This window comes from Neoarius graeffei, chromosome 3 (genome assembly GCF_027579695.1).
Source record: "Neoarius graeffei isolate fNeoGra1 chromosome 3, fNeoGra1.pri, whole genome shotgun sequence".
Classification (NCBI taxonomy): Eukaryota; Metazoa; Chordata; class Actinopteri; order Siluriformes; family Ariidae; genus Neoarius; species Neoarius graeffei.
In genome coordinates, this window is record NC_083571.1 from 92,937,388 (window position 1) to 92,961,860 (window position 24,473).

Sequence of the window (24,473 nt, forward strand, 5' to 3'; positions counted from 1 at the left end):
ACAAACGGGTCTGTCTTTTACAAATGTAAACAGATATTCTTCCTCGCACCTGTTCAGAAAGCTCCGGTTTTCTGCCTTTCTTTTCGCCATTTTTGGGAAGGGGTAGCACGGTGAAAGTTGTAGCGTGAAGTCGCTATGGCAACTGTCCGTTTGTTGTTGAACGTTTGGACGTCCTACTGCGTTTCTGGGTCCTGTCCTGATTGACGCGCCAAAACAACAGCAGAGCATTATGGGATTTGTAGTATTAGTGGTGAATGCGCTGTATACACAAATCCGACGAGTAGTCATTTGGGATTGTCTCGCGGGCCAAATATAATTACACTGCGGGCCCAATTTGGCCCGCGGGCCAGAGTTTGCCACCCATGCTTAAAGGTTTAATAAATGTCAAATAGGTTTGGCTTCATTCAGCACATGTGTATTAAGTGGCTGTGAAAGCGAGGGATGGGTTATACCACTGATTTTCTTTTCAATTTGATACCAATAAGGCTGGTATCGCAATACCAATACTTTCAAGGCATCAGGCATACTTTTAGGGCATCAGGATGGATCAGGCAGGTCAGCATCTCGGTCTCAGATTTGACATGTAACTCAGAGGGACAGACAGAGTGGGGTGGGGTGGGGGGAGAGAAAACACAGGTTGTTAGGTATGCCCAATGTCCCCTGATGAGTAAGGACAGTATACATTTTGCGCTGAGTGCAAGCAGGGACTCCGGCAAAACTAACTATGACAACATAACTAAAAGGGGAGAGCCAGAAGGTAACACAGGCATGCGGGAGCCCCGGGACATAAAGCAGCAGCCATTACACCATCAACAAACTCGAGTGAGCAAGCGAGTGGGGACTGACAGCATCCATACATCCCAGTTTACCAAAACACTGTCTGAGGATCCTCCAGATCTACTCCTTTACCTCATAAACAACATTAACAAAAGGCTTGACTAAACAGATATGTTTTCAGCCTAGACTTAAACGCTGAGACTGTGTCTGATTCCTGAACACTACTTGGAAGGCTGTTCCATAACTGTGGGGCTTTGTAAGAAAAGGCTCTGCCCCCTGATGCAACCTTCACTATACGAAGTACCAGCAGATAGCCTGCACCTTTTGATCTAAGTAGGCGTGGCGGGTCATAAAGGACCAGAAGTTCGCTCAGGTTCTGTGGTGCGAGACCATTCAGTGCTTTATTTTATAATCAGTACGAAATTTGATTGGGAGCCAATGCAGTGTGGATAAGACAGGGGTGATGTGGTCATATCTTCTAGTTCTAGTAAGGACTCTTGCTGCTGCATTTTGAACTGACTGGAGCTTGTTTATGCACTTATTGGAACATCCAGACAGTAATAATCCAACCTAGAGGTAACAAAATCATGAATTAGTTTTTCTGCGTCATGTCGTGGCATTAAATTTCTTATCTTAGCAATGTTTCTGAGATGAAAGAAAGCTATCCGGGTAATGTTATCGATGTGAGTTTCAAACGAAAGACTGGGGTCAATAATCACCCCGAGGTCTTTTACTGCTGCACATGAAGAAACGGAAACAGGCCATCCAGAGTTACTGTGTAATCAGAAAACCTATTTCTAGCTGCATGTGGTCCTAGTACAAGTCTTGTCAGAGTTAAGCAGAAGGAAGTTAATAAGCATCCAGTGTCTAATGTCCTTCACACGTTCCTCAATTCTATTAAGCTGGTGTCTCTCATCAGGTTTTGCAGAAACATACAACTGTGTGTCATCAGCATAACAGTGGAAACTAATACAATGTTTATGAATCACAGGTGGCTTCTCCAGTGAGGAGAGGGAGGAAGATCCTCCTTAAAAATTCTAAGAATAAAAAGTCGAAATTGTCTTGACCAATTTAATGAATTGCTGTCCTTGAATATTACTATTTTACTGCCAAATACGACATGTACATTATATTCGTTTCTCTGGGTGAAATTACATTAGCACCCCCTATCGCTCGCTATTAGAAATTACTGCACGGAGGATCTTCCTCCCTTCGGCTCCCATTCACTCCGATTCAAACAGTCTCCGGCACTGGCGGCTCGTGGTTAACATAGACTTCAATGAGAGAGAGGAGGAAAATCCTCCTCTAAGAGGGTGGGACTAGCTAAGAGATCTGACAAGTGCTACAAAATATCAACCAATAGGCTGCAGCCCTAGTTGCGCAATGAACCAATAAGTAGAGGCCTTAGCTGCCTGGGGGGAGGGGTTATCTTATCAAACTTAACTTCTAGATCCGGTGACTCGGGCACTTCGGCAGTCAGAGTGAGAACGGCGAGGTGGAAGTGGATTGACTATGTTATAGATATTCTACGAATAAAGTAATGGAAACAGAGGACGTGGTGAATGTTTTGCTTGCAAAACCCTTCCATGGGCTGAGCTACAGTGAAAAATCAGCCATCAAAGCAGCAGGTAGACCAACCCCTAAAATCGAAATCACAAAACCCAATGGCAAAGGCAGTACAGTGAATGCTACATGGTTTGCTAGGTACACATGGCTCACTGGTAGCGTTACCACCCATCGATTATATTGCTGGCCCTGTTTGCTAATGAACAATGCCAAATCACAAGCGTGGAGTGTTCATGGTTTCAATGATTTAAAAAATCTAGATAGGGCAACCAAACGCCATGAGAAGTGTCAAGACCACGTTGGTGCTGCTATCCGACTGTCCTTACTAGGCACCATGCCAATAGATAGGGTGGTAGACGAGGGTGTGCGGCTGCAAATCCAGCAGCACAATGCTAAAGTGAGTCGCAATAGAGAGGTATTAAAACGTCTGATAGATGCAACAGCCTACCTAGGCATGCAAGAGTTGTCACTGAGGGGACATGAAGAAGGGGGGAATTCGGACAATAAGGGCAATTACAGGGAGCTAGCGGAGGTTATTGCTCGCTATGATCGTGTTCTGGCAGAGCATCTGGAAAGTTCGACTGTCTTCACAGGCATGTCAAAAACAATCCAGAATGATCTAATATCCGCTATAGCTGGTTCAATTAATTCAGAAATCCAAAAGCAACTTAACACGGCACCCTTCTTCTCGTGGCAAATCGACGAGACCACAGACATAAGCTGTCATTCACAACTGTCTGTCATCTTGCGCTATGTCGATAATCAAGGTACAATTCAGGAACGCTTTCTAGGATTTTTTGATGTGTCCAGTGGTCGCAGTGCACAATCCTTGTTCGATTTCGTGCAGACTGGGTTGTCAGGTTTCAATTTCAAGGATAAACTTGTCGCTCAGACTTACGATGGTGCCACGGTCATGGCCTCGGACTTGAATGGCCTTCAGGCTAAAGTGAGAGAATTGGCTCCCTGTGCAACATTTGTCCACTGCTATGCACATCGCTTAAACCTAGTTTTAAGTCAGGGTGTTAAGACCATTCCCCAAGCAAAATACTTCTTTGCTCACTTGGGTGGCTTCACGTCTTTTTTCTCCAAGTCCAGCAAGAGGGTTTCTTTACTCGAGGAGTTCAGTTGCGCCCGCATTCCCCGGAGCGCTCCCACTCGCTGGAACTTTTCCTCTAGGGTCGTGAACACGGTTGCTTCAAATTATGACGAACTACTTCAGATTTTCGAGAACATTACTGAGCGCCCAATGATGGATGATGAGACAATACGTTTAGCTGATGGCTTGAGGTCGAAAATGCAAGAGTTTGAATTTGCGTTTTTACTCTTCACTTTTGAGCAGTTGTTTTCGCACACTGACGTGGTGTTTGACATCTTGCAGCACAAATCCATGGATGTCGCCTTTTGCAAACGGCGAATAGAGAATCTCCTGCAAATATTGGATGAGCTAAAAGTACAGAGCGCCTTTGACAAAATCTACGCCAGGGCTGCGTCTCTAACAGAAGACCCTGACTTGTCTCACAGGGTCAAAAGAAGGCTGCTTAATCCCCGTCAGTCCTACAGAGCACTTTATGATTCCATCCACGACAACTTGCGCACTCAAATAACTCAGCGCTTTCAACACCTCGACCGCTTGCGCTTCATGGAGCTTTTGGATGCGGCGAAATTCGACTCGTTCAAAATATCATTTCCTACGCAGCTACTGTCAAATTTGATGGAGACATATGGCCACCTTTTTGATCAAGAAAAGCTGAGAATCGAACTGCAGCATTTTTATCACAATGCAGAAATAAATTCATCAAGAAAAATTTGCGATGCCCTTGGCTTCATGAAGTCCAGTGGTCTTGATGGGGCGATGCCACAGTTGTACAGGCTCATGTCCCTGATTGGAACAATTGGCGCAACCTCTGCAGGGGTTGAAAGGAGTTTTTCGTGCCTCAAGAGAATTAAAACGTACACACGCAACGCAATGGGGCAGGAGAGATTAAAACATCTGGCCATTATTTCAATTGAAAAAAAGATTCTCAAGACACTCCAAAAAGATCCAGCGTGGTACGATCAGGTCACAGATAGATTTGCAAATCAGACAGCACGGAGAATTGACTTGATATATAAATAGGGAGCCTCAATCAGTTGGCCTGAATCATTCCTTAACATCAATGTTTGTCTTAAACACGGCTATATCCCATGTAAATAGTTGTGAAATAATGTTATTGTTGTTCTTTTACTTGTTGACTGTTGCCAGTTGTTTGACACCGTGGAAAGGATGTTAATGAATTATTCAGGAAAAACTATTATCAACTCAACCCGTGCGTGTAACTATAGCCGGTCCAGCAGGTGCGGTCGCATTGGGGCCCGTGACCTTCAACCAAGCATTCCTTCCTCCCTCACTTTTACAAAAGCCAGCCGCCACTGTTATGAATATCATCACCCAGAGGTAACACATATAAAGAAAAAAGCAGTGGGCCAAAGACAGAACCTTGTGGAACACCAAACTTTACCTCAGTATGTCTAGAAAAAAAAAAAATCACCATTTACATCAACATTCTGATAGTGTTGTCCATCATCTGTCCGTCGTCGTCGTCCACATTTCACGAAAATCGCTTCTTCTCTCTCAGTTCTTCACTGATTTTTATTCTTTTTGGCAGGAAGGTAGCTCTGCCTGGGATGCATATGGCTTCTACCCAGATTTGCATAGTTGCAATTAATAATGAAGATGTGGAGTAATTAAGCCCTAACGAGCAGTTTCCACACACATCGCTTCTTCTCCCTCAATTCTTCACCGATTTTGATTCTTTCTGGCATGAAGGTAGGGGCACCTAGGGTCCATATAACTTCTACCCAGATTTACTTAATTACAATTATTAATGAAGTTATGGATTAATTAAGCCTTAATGAGCAGTTCAATAAAAATCAACAACTTCTCAGTCAATTCCTCGCCATTTTGGATTCTTTCTGGCAAATAGGTCGGTATTCCTAGGGTGTATATAGCTTCTGTATGTAGCTTGTCTATAGTGTATATAACTTGTAACATTTATTGCGCAAGGTGGCCCACTTTAGATCGTTCCTTCTGGACTGGACGGGGCCAGAGTGAGCTACGCCATCATTGACGGGTCTCATTGTACTCCCGTTTTGAGGAGGGGGAGGGGGGTATACTGGATTATCTCTGTCCGTCCTTATCTCCGTCCATCCGAAACACCCTTTTTCTCAGCAACCACAAATCATAGCTACTTGGTACCAAACTTCAGCTTGGGGTTCTATACCGTGTACCGTTTTCAGGTCTGTCGCACATCGACTTCCTGTTTACCGACTGAATGTATTTACGAAACATATAGGGTGGATTTTGACGCTGTTTCAAGAAGCAAAATGCTATTTCAAAATGACAGTTTACCAGGATGCTATGTGAAATCCCTGGGGAGAGACACGGCTCTTTACTTATTTGTTTCAGGGTTAATTATTTGTTGAAGTCAACATTCATAATAAGTGTCCTGTTCCATCGATTGCTTTCATTCTGATATAAGTGAGAGTGGGGGGATACGTACAGTAAGTGAGCAGTAGCTCACAGATCTTGTTTTCTAGATACTTTGGGCCACCTTTGCTGGGGACAGAGCTTCATGAACATGGGTGGGAATGGGCTGGTGGGTTCAAGGAGAAAAAAAAAATACACGTATCAATTCCACCTACTTAACTGCAGCTCGGCTGGTTTCTACAAATGTAAACCAGCAAGACTAATAGAGCAGCTTATGTTAATGCCTGTATGAGGCTTTTTCTTCTTATGAAAATGGCACTGTTTCAATGCAGGGTTACTTCAGGCTGTTCATATGGCAACAGGACTGGGGCTGTAGTAGTGCAGGCTGGAATGGGTTCTTAAAGTAATGTTACCACACATGCTTTAAAGCCCATAGTGTACTGTATACAGGTGCATACTCTAGTTCTTAAAAAGGAGATTTTTTTTTTTACCTGTTGATAGGCAAGGCAAGTTTATTTGTATAGCGCATTTCATACACACATGCAATTCATGTGTCTCATCTCATTATCTCTAGCTGCTTTATCCTTCTACAGGGTCGCAGGCAAGCTGGAGCCTATCCCAGCTGACTACGGGCGAAAGGCGGGGTACACCCTGGACAAGTCGCCAGGTCATCACAGGGCTGACACATAGACACAGACAACCATTCACACTCACATTCACACCTACGGTCAATTTAGAGTCACCAGTTAACCTAACCTGCATGTCTTTGGACTGTGGGGGAAACCGGAGCACCCGGAGGAAACCCACGCGGACACGGGGAGAACATGCAAACTCCACACAGAAAGGCCCTCGCCGGCCCCGGGGCTCGAACCCAGGACCTTCTTGCTGTGAGGCGACAGCGCTAACCACTACACCACTGTGCCGCCCGCAATTCAATGTGCTTCACAAAAAATAAAAGCATAAGAACAGTAACAAAGAATTAAAGTAAAATCATTAAAATCCAAGATTAAAAAGAAATTAAAATAAAGTAAAATCATTAAAATCAAAATTAAAAGAAATTATATTAAAGGAAATTAATTACACTTTAGGTAAAAATTAGTCAAGTGAAAGCATCTGAAAACAGCTTTGTCTTGAGCCTGGATTTAAAACTAACAACAGTAGGAGCATTTTTGATATCATCTGGAAGTTGGTTCCAAAGCTTAGCAGCATAGCAACTAAAGGCTGCTTCAACAGCAGTGTGAACAGCTGATCACACTGAGGTGCTCGCTGACCGTCGATATTTATTAGTTTGGTCCTGCGTTTCCTTTCCTTCGCAACATAACGTCTTTTCTTCGGTCTTTCACGTTTCATTCGCATGCTCGCGTCCTCCATTTTTCTCTCCTGTTTCAAATTTATATCCCACAATGCCTTGCATGAACAGGGAAAGCCCACCATGTGATGCATGACGTACAGTGGTGCTTGAAAGTTTGTGAACCCTTTAGAATTTTCTATATTTCTGCATAATTATGACCTAAAACATCATCAGATTTTCACACAAGTCCTAAAAGTAGATAAAGAGAACTCAGTTAAACAGATGAGGCAAAAATATTATACTTGGTCATTTATTTATTGAGGAAAATGATCCAATATTACATATCGGTGAGTGGCAAAAGTATGCGAACCTCAAGGATTAGCAGTTAATTTGAAGGTGAAATTAGAATCAGGTGTTTTCAATCAATGGGATGACAATCAGGTGTGAGTGGGCACCCTGTTTTATTTAAAGAACAGGGATCTATCAAAGTCTGATCTTCACAACACATGTTTGTGGAAGTGTATCATGGCACGAACAAAGGAGATTTCTGAGGACCTCAGAAAAAGTGTTGTTGATGCTCATCAGGCTGGAAAAGCTTACAAAACCATCTCTAAAGAGTTTGGACTCCACCAGTCCACAGTCAGACAGATTGTATACAAATGGAGGAAATTCAAGACCATTGTTACCCTCCCCAGGAGTGGTCGACCTACAAAGATCACTCCAAGAGCAAGACGTGTAATAGTTGGCGAAGTCACAAAGGACCCCAAGGTAACTTCTAAGCAACTGAAGGCCTCTCTCACATTGGCTAATGTTCATGAGTCCACCATCAGGAGAACACTGAACAACAATGGTGTGCATGGTGGGGTTGCAAGGAGAAAGCCACTGCTCTCCAAAAAGAACATTGCTGTTCGTCTGCAGTTTGCTGAAGATCACATGGACAAGCCAGAAGGCTATTGGAAAAAATGTTTTGTGGACGGTTGATACCAAAATAAAACATTTTGGTTTAAATGAGAAGCGTTATATTTGGAGAAAGGAAAACACTGCATTCCAGCATAAGAACCTTATCCCATCTGTGAAACATAGTGGTGGTAGTGTCATGGTTTGGGCCTGTTTTGCTGCATCTGGGCCAGGACGGCTTGTCATCATTGATGGAACAATGAATTATGAATTATACCAGCGAATTCTAAAGGAAAATGTCAGGACATCTGTCCATGAACTGAATCTCAAGAGAAGGTGGGTCATGCAGCAAGACAACGACCCTAAGCACACAAGTTGTTCTACCAAAGAATGGTTAAAGAAGAATAAAGTTAATGTTTTGGAATGGCCAAGTCAAAGTCCTGACCTTAATCCAATGGAAATGTTGTGGAAGGACCTGAAGCTAGCAGTTCATGTGAGGAAACCCACCAACATCCCAGAGTTGAAGCTGTTCTGTACGGCGGAATGGGCTAAAATTCCTCCAAGTCGGTGTGCAGGATTGATCAACAGTTACCGGAAATATTTAGTTGCAGTTATTGCTGCACAAGGGGGTCACGCCAGATACTGAAAGCAAAGGTTCCCATACTTTTGCCACTCACAGATATGTAATATTGGATAATTTTCCTCAATAAATAAATGACCAAGTATAATATTTTTGTCTCATTTGTTTAACTGGGTTTTCTTTATCTACTTTTAGGACTTGTGTGAAAATCTGATGATGTTTTAGGTCATATTTATGCAGAAATATAGAAAATTCTAAAGGGTTCACAAACTTTCAAGCACCACTATTGTATCTTGAATTGGGTCATGGTGAAGCAGGGAAAAATAGCAGAGAATTTAGGGCCACGTGGCCCTAAATTCATTCATTCTTCTATTAAAAAAAAAAAACTAATAAAATTGGAAGTCTGTGATTCGAATTCAGTAGCTTTCGGCCCACTAAAGAAAAATAATTGGGTGTCGGGGAAAATTCTTTTTATGACCCACACTTGAAAAATCTGAGAGGCAGTCTACCTTTAAAGGAGAACTGAAGTCATTTTTAAGCTTGCTTTATTTCTTAATTAACGTGTTATTCAATTACGTTTTCGGTTTTAGTAACCTTATATCGTGGCTCGTATTGGCAACGAATTGCAATTAAATATTATACTTATCGGCCTATTCGGTTTTTAGCCATGTTGAATTTAGTTCGTTTGGTCCACAGTAGGCGTCGCTTATCCGCACGATCTTCACGAGACTTGTGCGAGACTTCGAAACGTCAAGTGTCAGCCAGGTGTCAGTGCCGCCATTTCCAGCTTGATTACATCAGCATTCGAAAGAGGGCGCGCGTGTCTTTTGACAACGTTGGCAGATGTTGGTCGCTTTGATTTCCGCTGTATGTTTTACTTGCATCCTACGATGTCTCGCACAGATCTCAGCGAATCTGGTTTACGGCAATCGCTTTGACATATGGACTGATATATATTCCATAGCATATTTCAAACACTCATAACTTGTTATAGCAGTGACAAAATAGCCGTCAAAATGCATTCCGATATTTAATAAAATGAGAGATTGAATTTTGATGATAAAAAATTTGCCTTCAGTTCCCCTTTAAGCCTTTGATTCACGCTAAATTTGGATAAGGCATGTTAAAACTGGACTTTCCTGTCCTTTTCCTTCACTTGCACAGTGAATGTTACTGCATATATCTGTAGTGGTCACGGAGTCCATGGGTTCTTCAGCGTACTCTTTACAGCTCTCTAAATAGTAGTCATATACACAGCGCATGGGCATGACTGATTTCACAACATGTTTATAAGACTAGTGACCATCTGTACATGGGGTAATTCCGATGTCAAACTGCTGACATGCAGGCGCATCTGACCATTTGAAATACGATCCTTCCGACTCTTTCCATGCAGCTTGGTTCAGCTTCACTGCTGTAGCATCATATAATCCCATCATTTTAAAATGTATTGGTGGTTTCTTGGTGTTTAATATGTTTTTTTTTTCTTGTAATACCTTTGCAGAATCCAGAAAAAAAAGCAGATCTCTTCATTTTTTACTTTATCGTAGGTGTGTTCCTACGCTGGAATCGTTCAACCAAGTGTCTGGATGAGGCGTACGAGGAGATGGTCCATATTATCGAATACAATAAGGAGCTACAGATTAAAGTGAACGGCCTGAGGAGACAGCTAGCTCAACTAGAGACGGAGGACGGCCCTCTTCAGAGTCCATAGACGCGCATCCTGACCTTACTGAGAAAGCTGAACGGAGTCTTTTGAGTTCCTATTCAGCACTACTGAAATTTATTCTGACCCATGTATGTATACGCACGCGCACACCTTCACACACATCACGTCTGCTCGGTTAGAGTCAAACTGTCTAAACTCACTCAAACGAAGGCTACGAGAGCAATTGTGGCTGTCGTAGCGATTTTCATACACTAAGTGAAGCTTATCGAGACAAGCGGCCAGTTACTTGACACGTAGGTGGTTGGATGTGAGCGGCTCTACCAAATCGTGCAATTATTTTTACTTTTTTCACAGTAACGAAGACCTGTGATGGTCAGTATTTGCCCAAAAGCAGTTTACTCTGAAATAGTTTTGTTGTAGAACAGTAGTGAATAATTATTTCAGCGTAAAGAAAATAATTTTATAAGGGAAACAATACTTGCGTTAGTTTGGGAAGCAGGAACTGTACAGTAAAAAGTGCTGCGGTGTCCTAAAGCGTATACGTACAGTACATGGTGGTAATCAGGATTAACAGGAAATTCTGGTGTTTTGTTTTTTTTAAACCCAGGCTCTATTTTCTCATCTGTTTGCTTCCAGATTTTCACTAGGGACAAAAACGAGTGAAACCAATCCAGTGCTGAGTTACAACCACCTGTAGTCGACTATCACATGGGGGCTGGAAACTCTGGCTCAGTAAATAGGGACAGTCATTACGTTCAAATGCCTCGTCCATATTGTCGTAAGCAGCTCAATATCCAGACGTTATTTTGGAAATGAACTTCATTCTGCACGACGACTTCTCCTTTCGTAAATCAGGAAACAGCCCCCGTGTGATAATCAGCTGAATGGGTGAATAGGTGCTGTGCCAGAGACTGGAAAGGTGAAACAATGACTGTAGAAAAAGATACTGAGGTAAAGACAGACGTGTTTATCCCCATAGGGATTCTTTCCATGTTGTTGGATACTAATAATAACGTTATGCAGAGTTCACTAGTTCAAATCCCAATTATGCCACAGCTGTCTGTAGCCAGGAGCCCAAGAGAGCAGAATTGGTTTGTGCTCTCAGGGAGGGAGGGGCGGCAGCGGCGGCGGCATACTTTCTCTTTCCTGTCAAATACAGCGATGCTCGCCAATCATAGGCATCTCTGAGCTCGTGCATATGGAAGTCGGCGGATAGCACTTTCCTCAGTATGTGTTACGCCGCCCCCAAATGTTGCATAAGCAGCAGTTTCTCGGAGGAAGCATGTGATGAACATCCATCCATCCATCCATTCATTCATCCATTTTGCCATATCACTACAGTGATGTGGCCGCTCTGACGGCTTCAGCCATCAAAGTGTCTAGGGAACGTTACAGTAGTGGTTTCCCGTTGCCTTCTACTGGATTATTATAGAGGTTTTCTCCTCTCAGCAATTTACACGGACAATTTAGAGCCACCAGTTAGCCTAACCTGCATGTCTTTGGACTGTAGGAGAAACCAGAGCACCTGGAGGAAACCCACACAGACACAGGGAGAACATGCAGGTTCCACGCAGACCGCTGGGCTCGAACCCAGAACCTTCTTGCTGTGAGGCGACAGTGCTAACCACTACACCACCGTGCCACCTGTGATGACCATCACCCTCCCTGGTTTGTAGCTGTCGTGTGATAGGGCAGACCTGTCTGGTGGGTGGGAATTGACCATATCTAAATGAGGAGGAGGTTTATTTGGACGTGGATCTATTTTGCGGTTGCCAGTTATCGCGTTTCTTTCTCTTTCCTGGACGGATTTTGATTGTTTTTGTTCCTAATAAAAATTTGGACCCAGAAAGATGGCAAAATAAGGCCCAGGTTTTAAAAAAAAAAAAACAAAAGGCCGAGTTTCCCTTCAAGCAAAGCACCTATGAAAAGAAAATGTGTCGTATAGAGTAAGAATACATTCTCGTGTGTTGGTTGCAGTTAATGTTCCATGCTTTATTGTTGTTGTTCACTTTGCTGCAGTGTAATTCTTAAGACACGGCCAAACGTTCTGACCGAGCCTAGCAAGCAATCATTTTTCATTCGTCGTCGTCTTAGAAAGCCTCCTTAAAATAAATAAACAAACATTGTCATTCCTTGCTGTTGCAGTGTTTCACACTAAAAATCGAAAAGCCGTACTTAAGTACAAGTCTATCGTGTCTGTGCTGTAGACGTTGCACATTAAACACCTCGTTAACGTGGTAGTGAATAATCCTGCTCTTGCGTTATATTCCAGATAACGGTTTAAAACCAGGCGCTTAAAATGCTAAGCTATTTTAGACATTTCTGTCGTCACAACCTGTATGTAGGACACATCGTTTTCACAGCTAGGCCGTTTTGCTTAGCCACTTGGCGAGTGTTTGCATTTCTGATATTACCCACACCCACATGGGTTGTTCACAGAATTCTCTCCCAATCTCGTCTGGCTTCAAGCGCAGAATTCGAAATGTAGCGTTGTCGATGGCAACAGGCTGAAGACAGGTTTTTCGACTCGCATGTTAACCAAATAATTTGTACTTTACTGTACATTTTCACTGTTTACCCAAAACATGCTTTTTCCTTCAGATGTAATGTTTGTCTTTTTTTTTTTTCTTTTTTAAATGTCTTTTCAGTGCAATGCTTTTTTCTGAGAATGAACATGCCGTTTGTACCTAATTTCACTGGTTCGATGTCAGTGATTAATGCATATCACATGGTGACGTACATTTAACTGTAGTTTTATTTTATATTCATTGGGCATTGAATGTTCTGTAGGTGGTTTCATATAAAACATGATTAAATAAACTCTTAATAAAGTTATAACATGATGTGCAGTGTCTTCAATGTAAAAATGCTGCAAGCATTCACACAGTTTCCAAGGACATTTCTATAACATGGGGAAACGATGTAATTAATAACCAGCATGTTGTAAGATCTACTGTATATGTACAGACAGAAGGCAAAGAAACAAATCATGCTTCTGGTTTTCTTGTGCCTTCAGAGCAAAGACTCAACTGCAAAATTGATCCAAAGTTATTCTGACTGATCACCTTTACCCTATGACAGACCTGGGCATTTTACGGCCCGCGGGCCGCATCCGGCCCTTTGGTTCATTCTGACCGGCCCGCGTAAGGTTAATTAGAAATTACAAAATAAACGTATTTTCTAATTTTACCTCATGCATGGACTGAATGTGGATTGCTTTTATTTTGAAGTTGTGTTCAACAAAAACGCAATGCGCGCGACATGAACATGACATGAAATCCCACAAAACCTAATCCCGCGATAACTACTTCCGGAAAAAAAAAAAAAAAGAACTACTTCCGTAATTTGTCCAGACCAACCACAAACTTGTACGTCATCCTTCAAACGGTCCAGCCAATCACATAGTGTGATGTCACCAGCAGGCGCCGGAGCCCGAGCTGATCTCCGGCGAAAAACACCAAATGAGGTGATTAGCAGGGCCGTCGACAGGGGGGGACAACCGGGTATTTTGTCCCGGGCCCAGGCATGAGGGGGGGCCCAGAACTGGTCCCTCATGAAGATGGCATTAATCATTCTGTTTCATTCACTAGCGGCTCGTTAATAGGGGCGATTTGGGCGACGCACTCCCAAACAGGGAGGGAGATTTTTTTTTTATCTACTCCTACTACCAACAGTAATGTCATTGTCCAATCAGGTTAAGGTTGCGCCTGGTGTAGACACGCCCTTTTGGGGCGATTTCTGTCAGGTTCAGATTTACCCCAAAATCTCCCATTGACACTAATGGTACGTACGTTTTTTTCGAAAATCCTGCTCCCAATGCATTTTCTATTAGGTTTTATGTGCTCGCACAAGCAGCGTGCTTACGTCATACGCCTGTTGCGCCGCGCAAGTGTTGCCAGATTGGTTTTAAGTGTTGGCGGGTTTTGAACATAATTTTGGGCTGGAAAACGCAACTTGCGCGGGAAATGTGTGAACATTCTATGAAGAAGATGGCGAGTGTTGAGTGCAGCAATACGATAGCGTCTCTGAAAGAAGTTCCCTTTAGTCGTTGTACCAATGAGGAGAAAACGGCAATCAAACAGCGAGGACCTCCTAGACCGAATTTAAACATCAAGCAAGTGTCTACGAAGGGGGAGAAGACCTACTCAAGAGGTTTTAACAAGAACTGGTACCACCGGAAAACTTGGCGAGCTGGCTGTGATGTAGTCAATGCTCTTTTTTGCTACCCTTGCGCTCTCTTCCACCCTGGAAGTAGCACAGCAGACGGTACAGTGATATCTGATATTTGAATTTACTAGGCAAAAGTTGTTTTTGTGTGTGTGTGTTTTACCAATGGCAGTTTAACATTGCCATGTTTTTGTTTTACCAATGGCAGTTTAACATTGCCATGCTTGGAATATTTCAGTAGCCTCAAGTTCTCTCTGACTTGGTGTAAATTAAGCATATTTTCAGTTTTTATATATTGTACAGTATATGTGTTCATTGGAGCCAGCAGCACCTTACCTTTTTTCCAACTTGTTAAGCCAAGTTGCACTGACTACAAAACCTTGTGTAACCTTGTGTGTGTATATAGCTAAATAACTAAAGCCTTTTGTGTTCATCGGCATGCTTGTAATACTTTAAATTTCCTTTTAAGGCATGGCTTTCTGGAGGAATTCTTGGGGGAAAAAACCTGCAGAATTTATTTAGAATTATTTGTTGTTAAAATGGTGCAATTCCATATAAAAAAAACACATAATTAAGCTGCACATGTTTGATGGTTCTGCTTTTCTTCATCTTTTTCAAAACTTAAATAAACACTTGTTTTGGATTTATATCCTGCCACTTTAATTGCATTCTTTAGAATTGAAGAAATTAGAATATGTTTATAATTAAGAATTTGTATCTACTTATAATAGAATACTGGAATAATATGAGAAAATAAATGAGTAATGTAATATTAATTGATTGTGATGCCAGATGTTTTGCTTTGAAGGCTTCACAATGAATCTTCCTTAGTTTTAGCCTGGCAAGCCAGACTAAATGTGAATATTTGCCACTCGTAGGCAAAAATATTTTTGGCCGCTAGGCGGGTGTGTCTAGTTTACTAGGCTACCTTAGTTTGCCACCTTTAACTTGTTCAGTGTTGCCACCTATTGGAGAGAAGAGATATTGTCTATATTGATATCTGAATTTACCAGGCAAAAACAAGTTCGGCCAATTGATTTGCTACCTAGGTCAATTTACTTCAGTCCTGTGGACATTTACGGTCCGTGTAGACATAACGGGGGAAAATTGCCCCCCCTGAAAAAAAATTCAGGAGCCGCCACTGCAGGAGAGGCTCAATGGGCTGGCTATGCTCTCTATAGAGCGCGAACTTGCAAAGAAGCTGGACTTCAATGACCTTATTGACGACTTTGCCACAGCAAAAGTCCGGCGCATTGCATTTCGCACCTGAATAGTTGCAGACTAAGGAAATGTTCAAACTGTAAATATGTTGAAATGTTGAAATAAAATGGTTGACTGTTATAATGGGCTTGGAATACCTGTTATTTAAGGGTTGGAGTGAATGGAGACTGTGAAAAGAGGGGTTGGGTGTGGGTGGTTGCTGTGTGGCGATGTGCGTGCGCGCGTATGTGTGTGTGGGGGGGGGCACTCGGATTATTTTGGGGGGGCCCACTCAGATTATTTTGTCCCGGGCCCAGCCAAAGCTGTCAACGGCCCTGGTGATTAGACTACAAATGTGGGCATCATTATTATAATCTGATGTATCTTGCTTGATATTTGAAGTAGAAAGACAATATTGTGATGTCTTTGTGTTTTGGGGTGAATGTGACTGAAAAAAAAAAATGGTACAAACGTTCACATTTTGTTAACCATTGTTTTGGGAAATTTGATTGAAAAAATGACATTTTTTGTAAGGCAACCTTGTTTTTTCCATACTCTTACCAGTCTTAGCAGCTTGTAAAAACAATGTTATTTATTGCTTTATATAAAGAAATACAATTAATATTATGCAGAATTTAGTTCAGCCTTTTGGTCTGGCCCTCCACAAAATTTTCTGTTTCTCATGTGGCCCCATGGAAAAAATAATTGCCCACCCCTGCCCTATGATGAAACATTTCTATGCTGATGGGAATGGTCTCTTCTAGGATGACCATGCTCGCGTATACAGAGCATAAGGACTCACTGAAGGGTTTGATGAATATGAAAATAATGTAAGTCATATGCTATGACCTTCATAAGCACCACACTTTAATGTAACTGTACACCTATGGGAGATTTTAGATTGTATGAGACGTTGCTTTCTATCACCATCATCAAAACGCTGGCGGGGCTCGGTGTCGAACAGAGAGGTCAAAAACTCTGTGGTATGCTTACTTCATTTCCACAAAGGTAAGATTCCAAAAAAAATTTGCAACTGCAGAAAGGTGCTCATTAGGGTGGTCCTAAATTTTTTTTTTTAGGATTTTGTTACGACCACCTTACCTTTTTTTTTTTTTTTTTTTACATTGCCTAAAAGAAGTTATTGTGCGAAATTTGGTTAAGATTGTTCAATGTTTAGAAGTGGCACAAAGCCATTAAAGTTTTCACTCAAGACACAATATAAAATAATGTGGCTTATTAACTGTTTCATATTAATACAAACAATACAGTAATATAACTTCCTGTGTTCAAAGTAACAATAGCTATTACTTGTCTGTGATTTTTCTAAACCCTTCGGTATTATGGTATCTTGTGGGGATAAAAGAACACACTAAGGACTTCCCTAGCAGAAGGAAGCTTTCTCCCAGACAGTTCCTTGGAAGTGGGACCAATTAACCAAACGTAATTGTCCTTTCTGGTTTTGTGCTTTGCACCACCGGTACTACTTGTATTACTGTTGCTAGCCATCTGAAAAACATAGAAAGAAAAACATTCACAACTTCATCAGCATATTACGATCAGTGCTCATTGTTTAAGAACCCCTTAGTGCATGAAAGTTAACCTTCTATCAGTCTATAAACTCTTCCTGCCTCTTCTTTTTCATAGAAGTGGCATATTCCCTCTAGAACTGTGACTTTTTGGGGGTTTGAGATCTTTGCAACAGTCTACGCACCAACTAATGTTAATGGCTTAACCCGATTTGCAACCTCGTGTGGCACCTCTAAATATTAACCAATTTTTCTGAAATTTTGCTTGTTGCCTTCTTTTAGCCTATGTAAAAAAATGGTAGGGTGGTCGGAATGTTTTGGTAAAAAAAAAAAAATTTCCCATACATTTCGGGACCACCCTAGTGCTCATTCTCATACAGTGAAGTGAACAACCAGGTACTGAGTGTATAAATGAAAATACTTTTCAGAGGTTGGGCATTTCTGTATTGTAAATCATTTTTGATTGACCTTAGGAAATATTCTAATATGATGAGATACTGGGTTTCTGAATTTAATGAGCTATAAGTCATAATCATGAAAATTAAAACAAAAAGGCTTGAAATATTTCACTTTGTGTAACAAATATAGAATATATGAAAGTTTACTTTTTTGAATTAAATTATGCGCAAAAACTTGTTCACGATATTCCAATTTTTTGAGATGCACTAGTGTGTGTATGTGTAATATATATAAAATATGATTGTGCCCTTTTCTTTAGATTCAGGATTCATGATTCCTTTGTCACTGCACCGTACAGTGAAATTGAAGCCCGCAATCCAGTCAGTGTATTTAAACAAACACTTAGTATTAAGGGGGAAAAAAGTCAGATCTGTACAAGATAAACATTCAAGTAAAAAGTCAATAAAAAAGATAATGTCTTTTCAAGACCGACTTGTGTGGTTAGGGTCATTGCCTTGCTGCATGACCCACCTTCTCTTGAGATTCAGTTCATGGACAGATGTCCTGACATTTTCCTTTAGGATTCGCTGGTATAATTCAGAATTCATTGTTCCATCAATGATGACAAGCCGTGCTGGCCCAGATGCAGCAAAACAGGCCCAAACCATGATACTACCACCACCATGTTTCACAGATGGGATAAGGTTCTTATGCTGGAATGCAGTGTTTTCCTTTCTCCAAACATAACGCTTCTCATTTAAACCAAAAATTTCTCTTCTGGTCTTATCTGTCCACAAAACATTTTTCCAGTAGCCTTCTGGTTTGTCCACGTGATCTTTAGCAAATTGCAGACGAGCAGCAATGTTCTTTTTGGAGAGCAGTGGCTTTCTCCTTGCAACCCTGCCATGCACACCATTGTTGTTCAGTCTTCTCCTGATGGTGGACTCATGAACATTAACATTAGCCAATGTGAGAGAGGCCTTCAGTTGCTTAGAAGCTACCCTGGGGCCTTTTGTGACCTCACCAACTATTACACACCTTGCTCTTGGAGTGATCTTTGTTGGTCCACCACTCCTGGGGAGGGTAACAATGATCTTGAATTTCCTCCATTTGTACACAATCTGTCTGACTGTGGATTGGTGGAGTCCAAACTCTTTAGAGATGGTTTTGTAACCTTTTCCAGCCTGATGAGCATCAACAACGCTTTTTCTGAGGTCCTCAGAAATCTCCTTTGTTCGTGCCATGATACACTTCCACAAATGTGTGTTGTGAAGATCAGACTTTGATAGATCCCTGTTCTTTAAATAAAACAGCGTGCCCACTCACACCTGATTGTCATCCCATTGATTGAAAACACCTGACTCTAATTTCACCTTCAAATTAACTGCTAATCCTAGAGGTTCACATACTTTTGCCACTCACGGATATGTAATATTGGATCATTTTCCTCAATAAATAAATGACCAAGTATAATATCTCATCTCATCTCATTATCTCTAGCCGCTTTATCCTGTTCTACAGGGTCGCAGGCAAGCTGGAGCCTATCCCAGCTGACTACGGGTGAAAGGCGGGGTACACCCTGGACAAGTCGCCAGGTCACCACAGGGCTGACACATAGACACAGACAACCATTCACACTCACATTCACACCTACGGTCAATTTAGAGTCACCAGTTAACCTAACCTGCATGTCTTTGGACTGTGGGGGAAACCGGAGCACCCGGAGGAAACCCACGCGGACACGGGGAGAACATGCAAACTCAGCACAGAAAGGCCCTCGCCGGCCACGGGGCTCGAACCCGGACCTTCTTGCTGTGAGGCGACAGCGCTAACCACTACACCACCGTGCCGCCCGTCAAGTATAATATTTTTGCCTCATTTGTTTAAGTGGGTTCTCTTTATCTACTTTTAGGACTTGTGTGAAAATCTGATGTTGTTTTAGGTCATATGCAGAAATATAGAAAATTCTAAAGGGTTCACAAACTTTCAAGCACTGTAGGCATGATAATTGTACATTTGCCCATGTTGACAGAGTGCAGCTGAACAGGAACAATAAATAAATTAATAAATAAATAAAGGTGGTTGTAAAAACATATACTATTTAGCTAAGAGGTTGGCATGTAGAGGTGTAGATAGTTTGGGTTACCATTATTCGGTCCTGTTTCTATCCGTACCGCTGGTATCTCTGTACCGGTAGGTGACTGGCTTTGTTCAGTTCATGTATGACGCTCGGATAAAAGCTGTTCTTTAGTCTAAATGACCCACTTTAAGCAATAAATGTGTAATTTACAGTATTCTCTTCCTGCTCCTCCTGAAGAGAAAGCTGAAAATTACACATTAACATCATACAGTAGCATGTGCTCAACTTAGGAGAAGTAGTCAGTGTTTTCCTTGGGGGAGGGGCACAAGCAGTGCGAGAAACCATTTGAGCAGTACGTGTGCTCACGTATCTCATCGTTCTTGAGGCAGTCTCCACCGTGTTGCTGACACACATTTACTTTGGCAGTTCTGACTCTTCCTCCATGCACTCGAGACTGATTTTTCTGGAATTCGAGTTATGTAGCCTGTTTAATATGAGCAATTTGAAAAAAACGTCCACTACCTTGTTGACTTCAAGCATTGATCAAAAGTAACCCCTTCACACTACGCCTTCTCTGTGCCAGGAAGTGTGGAGGAGTGAGTCATTAACCGTTTTTTTTTTTTAATATGAAGAACCATTTTGAGGAGTTTTGTCAGTTTATTTTTAAATTCTGTTGACATTCAAAGAGTTTTTATTACTTCAGTTCTCTAAAATTGTTTTCCTTAAATGAATAAAGTGCAGAAAAGCATCTCAGAATGAGAGGACTTTTAAGGCAGATTGACTAGAATATCAGAAGACCACACTGGGTTCCACTTCCGTCAGCCAAGAACACAGATCTGTGGGAACAGTTTCACTGGACAATTGAAGATTAGAAAAACATCGCCTGGTCTTTTTCCAATCTTCAATTGTCCCATTTCAGTGAGGTTAGCTCTCGCTTCTTAACTTGGATAAAAGCTTCTGACTGCACACTGTTCGATGATATCACGTCAACAAAGCGGAACAGAGAATGTAGCTTTTAGTCTCGTCTCAAATGTCTGAGATCTACATAGCAGGCGTACTAAAAATAGGCCACTTTTCTTTCACTTTTATTCTTAGGCCTGTCTCGATGGTTCCTCTCATGCTTCTTGAAATTCATGGTGTACATCGGTCCGTGAAGGTGACTTTTTTTAACTATTATATTATTCTTTCTAACTATTAATATTATTCTATTTTTATTTCTATTATTATTTTTTCCTCCTCCCTTCCTTCCCCTACAAGGGTCTTCTGCCACTTATCAGGCTGTCACTGGTAACTGTCAAGTCACTAAACCTCGAGTCCGAGTCCAGTCTCGAGTCCCCAGTGTTCAAGTCTGAGTCAAGTCTAAGTCATTAAAGAAAATTTTGAGTGGAGTCCGAGTCAAATCCACTACTGATCTGAGTCGAGTCCGAGAACAAGACTCTAACCGCACTGTTTGGTGGTGGCTGTTGCTACCTTTATGTGAAAGCGTCTCTGCTACTGTGTTGGACTAACGTTACTGCTCGACTGCCCCATTTTAGTTAATAGGCTACAGATAAAAAGCTTGTTCATCGCTCAGCAAGCCCCGCCCACTATCAACAGGGCAAATAACATGAGAGAGGGTCAATGCTTGCTAGTTCATCGGTCAGTAAGCAAACCCCGCTATCAACAGAGCAATGAACATAGCGTGTCACTTCCTTCTCTGGGTGGAGTCTTACCAAATGACGATTGAAGTTCCAGGTTGTCCCCGTCGTCTCCTCGATAGTTCTTCTACATATGGAACACATAGCAGTGCATTTTTTTCCCCACTGCACGAGAAGTCTGTATAAACAAAGCAGACAATCCTAGGGGCTTCTCTCCAGGTATTTTAGCGCCATTAATATTAATTTGTTCCTGAACATGAACAGGTAAATGTGCATTCTCTTGCATGAAATTAGTATAAAAATTAACATAGATCTCATTTCATTATCTCTAGCCGCTAGCAGGCAAGCTGGAGCCTATCCCAGCTGACTATGGGCGAAAGGCGGGGTACACCCTGGACAAGTCACCAGGTCATCAATTAACATAGATATAAATATCTTATGCCAAATTATTATGGCGTGCCACAAAAAATAGAGAAAAAATCAGAGTCTCCAATTTACAACTCCGAATGCAGTTCATGCACGAGTCCAAGTCCGAGTCAAATCACGAGTCCTTAAAATTGGGGCATGAGTCGGACTCGAGTCCAAGTCCTGGACTCGAGTACTACAAGCCTGACTGTTAATGAGAGATTGTTCTTCATATCTTGCTTGGTATAATAAAGTTAAATTTAAAAAAAAATAGGTCTCAGATATTTAAAATCACTTTGATGGGTTAAGAATAGGGAAGATACAAAAAAAAAAAAAGTCACATGTTCACCAAAGAATTTCCGTTTCATAGATTTAACCTCTGTTGGCTCACTGTTTCCTTTCTTACTTTCTTTTTCTTTCTTTGGAGTGGTGTGGGTGTATGGGTGGGTTATTTGTATGTTTCAGTAAGTAAAACTATAGTTAACAGTTTCAAGGTTGAAAAAAAAATTCCACCATGGAACCAAATGACACAAGTTGAAGCATGTTAGATTTAAGAAGTAATTATTCCTTCTGGGGCGGCACAGTGGTGTAGTGGTTAGCACTGTCACCTCACAGCAAGAAGGTCCTGGGTTCGAGCTCAGCGGCCGGCAAGGGCCTTTCTGTGTGGAGTTTGCATGGTGTCTGTGTGGGTTTCCTCCGGGTGCTCCGGTTTCCCCCACAGTCCAAAGACATGCAGGTTAGGCTAATTGGTGGCTCTAAATTGACCGTAGGTGTGAATATAAGTGGTTGTTTGCCTCTGTGTCAGCCCTGCGATGACCTAGCGATTTGTTCAGGGTGTGCCCTGCCTCTTGTCAGCTGGGATAGGCTCCAGCAACCCTGTAGGACAGGATAAGTGGCTACAGATAAGAAAGAAAGCACAACTTTATTCATCACACACTTGTGAAATTTCCTCTCTGCATTTAACCCATCTGAAGCAGTGAACACACACATACCCAGAGCAGTGGGCAGCCATGCTAACAGCGCCCGAGGAGCAGTTGGGAGTTAGGTGCCTCACTCAAGGGTACCTCAGCCCAAGGCCGTCCCATATTAACCTAACCGCATGTCTTTGGACTGCGGGAGAAACCGGAGCAAACCCACGCAGACATGGGGAGAACCATACAGAAAGGCCCCCACCAGCCGCTGGGCTCGAACCCAGAACCTTCTTACTGTGAGGCAACCGTTGCTGCCTCAATGGATGGATTATTTCTTCTGTTTTATAACTTTGTACATCTTTGTTCGTTTGTTTACACCCCTTTTTTGCCACTTGAGGTACTTGGACCACAATGGAAATAAGTGTTTACACTTTCTTGTGCTATGTATGTATTTTAATGTGCACTACACATTATTTTACTAAATAAACTCCATCATCGTTGCATTTTCTTCCCTTCATTTTAGCACACAGGACCACAGCCAGGATTTTTCAAAGGGGGGTCACACACTGACTGGCAGTCAAAAGAAAGTTTTGCTTGTTTTGACATGGCAAAATCTCTCATCTCATCTCATTATCTCTAGCCGCTTTATCCTTCTACAGGGTCGCAGGCAAGCTGGAGCCTATCCCAGCTGACTACGGGCGAAAGGCGGGGTACACCCTGGACAAGTCGCCAAGTCATCACAGGGCTGACACATAGATACAGACAACCATTCACACCTATGGTCAATTTAGAGTCACCAGTTAACCTAACCTGCATGTCTTTGGACTGTGGGGGAAACCGGAGCACCCGGAGGAAACCCACGCAGACACGGGAAGAACATGCAAACTCCACACAGAAAGGCCCTCGCCGGCTACGGGGCTCGAACCTGGACCTTCTTGCTGTGAGGCGACAGCGCTAACCACTACACCACCGCGCCGCCCCCACATGGCAAAATATTATTTAGATTTTTTGGGGGCTTTTTTCACCTTTATTGGATAGGACAGTGTAGAGACAGGAAATGAGCAGGAGAGAGAAACGGGGAGGGATCAGGAAATGACCTCGGGTCGGAATTGAACCCGGGTCCCCGGATTTATGGTATGGTGCCTTATCCACCTGAGCCACGACATCCCTGATGTGGCAAATTATTAACACAAGAGAAAATACGCGTAATTCGCAACTACTGCAGCTACACTGGCAGCTTGACCACTTTGTGTAAGATTGAATTTACTAAACTGAAAGGTGAAATGTTCAAAATTGCCATTAAAATAAAGATGGTGAAAATGAGTACAGTACCTCTCAAAAATGCTCTTTGGATGGTGTAGAAAGGAGGACGTCCTGTATCTTCTAACGTGAAACGTTTCCATAACATGTCCATGTGAGATAGCTGCAGCAGCCTTTTGCAGGTACTCGACAAGCTATGGAACACTGCTGAGAGCGGTAGGTGCTTCATAATCTTCAAGATTATTTCATCTGGCAAATCAAGAACGCCTACATCGACCAAAAAGAATGGTTGAGCTTACTGACCATACTAATGTTTTGGGCTAATTCTATCAAACCAAACAACAGCGACCATAGCATAAGCAAACCAAGCTCATTCACCGGCAGCTTGGGCCGGTGTTTCTTGGTCTGCCGAAGGCGATGATGCATCTTGTTTTGAGTCTGTTTTATCATAAAAAAATTGACTTAGTACTAGAATAGAACTATGAAAAATATGTAACAAAAAATAATTACAATTGCTAGTTTTAGGTAGCTTAGAAACCGGCTCTTCCATTATTGCTGTTTCTTCCATGTCTTCTTGATGTGTTCTAGAAACGGCACACTAAAACTTAGCTTTGAAGCAACAAAATGCAACTTTGATGGAAA

At 42.1% G+C, this 24,473-nt stretch overlaps 1 protein-coding gene across 1 annotated transcript in view; it reads left to right on the top strand.

Moving 5' to 3' along the window:
* Positions 1–13,084, top strand: part of mtmr9 (myotubularin related protein 9) — a 70,224-nt gene extending 57,140 nt beyond the window's left edge. Inside the window, exon 11 of the mRNA XM_060917650.1 lies at positions 10,128–13,084. Coding sequence (XP_060773633.1) covers positions 10,128–10,291 — 164 coding nt within the window. The 3' untranslated portion in view covers positions 10,292–13,084. The remainder of the gene's footprint in view (positions 1–10,127) is intronic.
* The last annotated feature ends 11,389 nt before the right edge of the window (positions 13,085–24,473 follow it).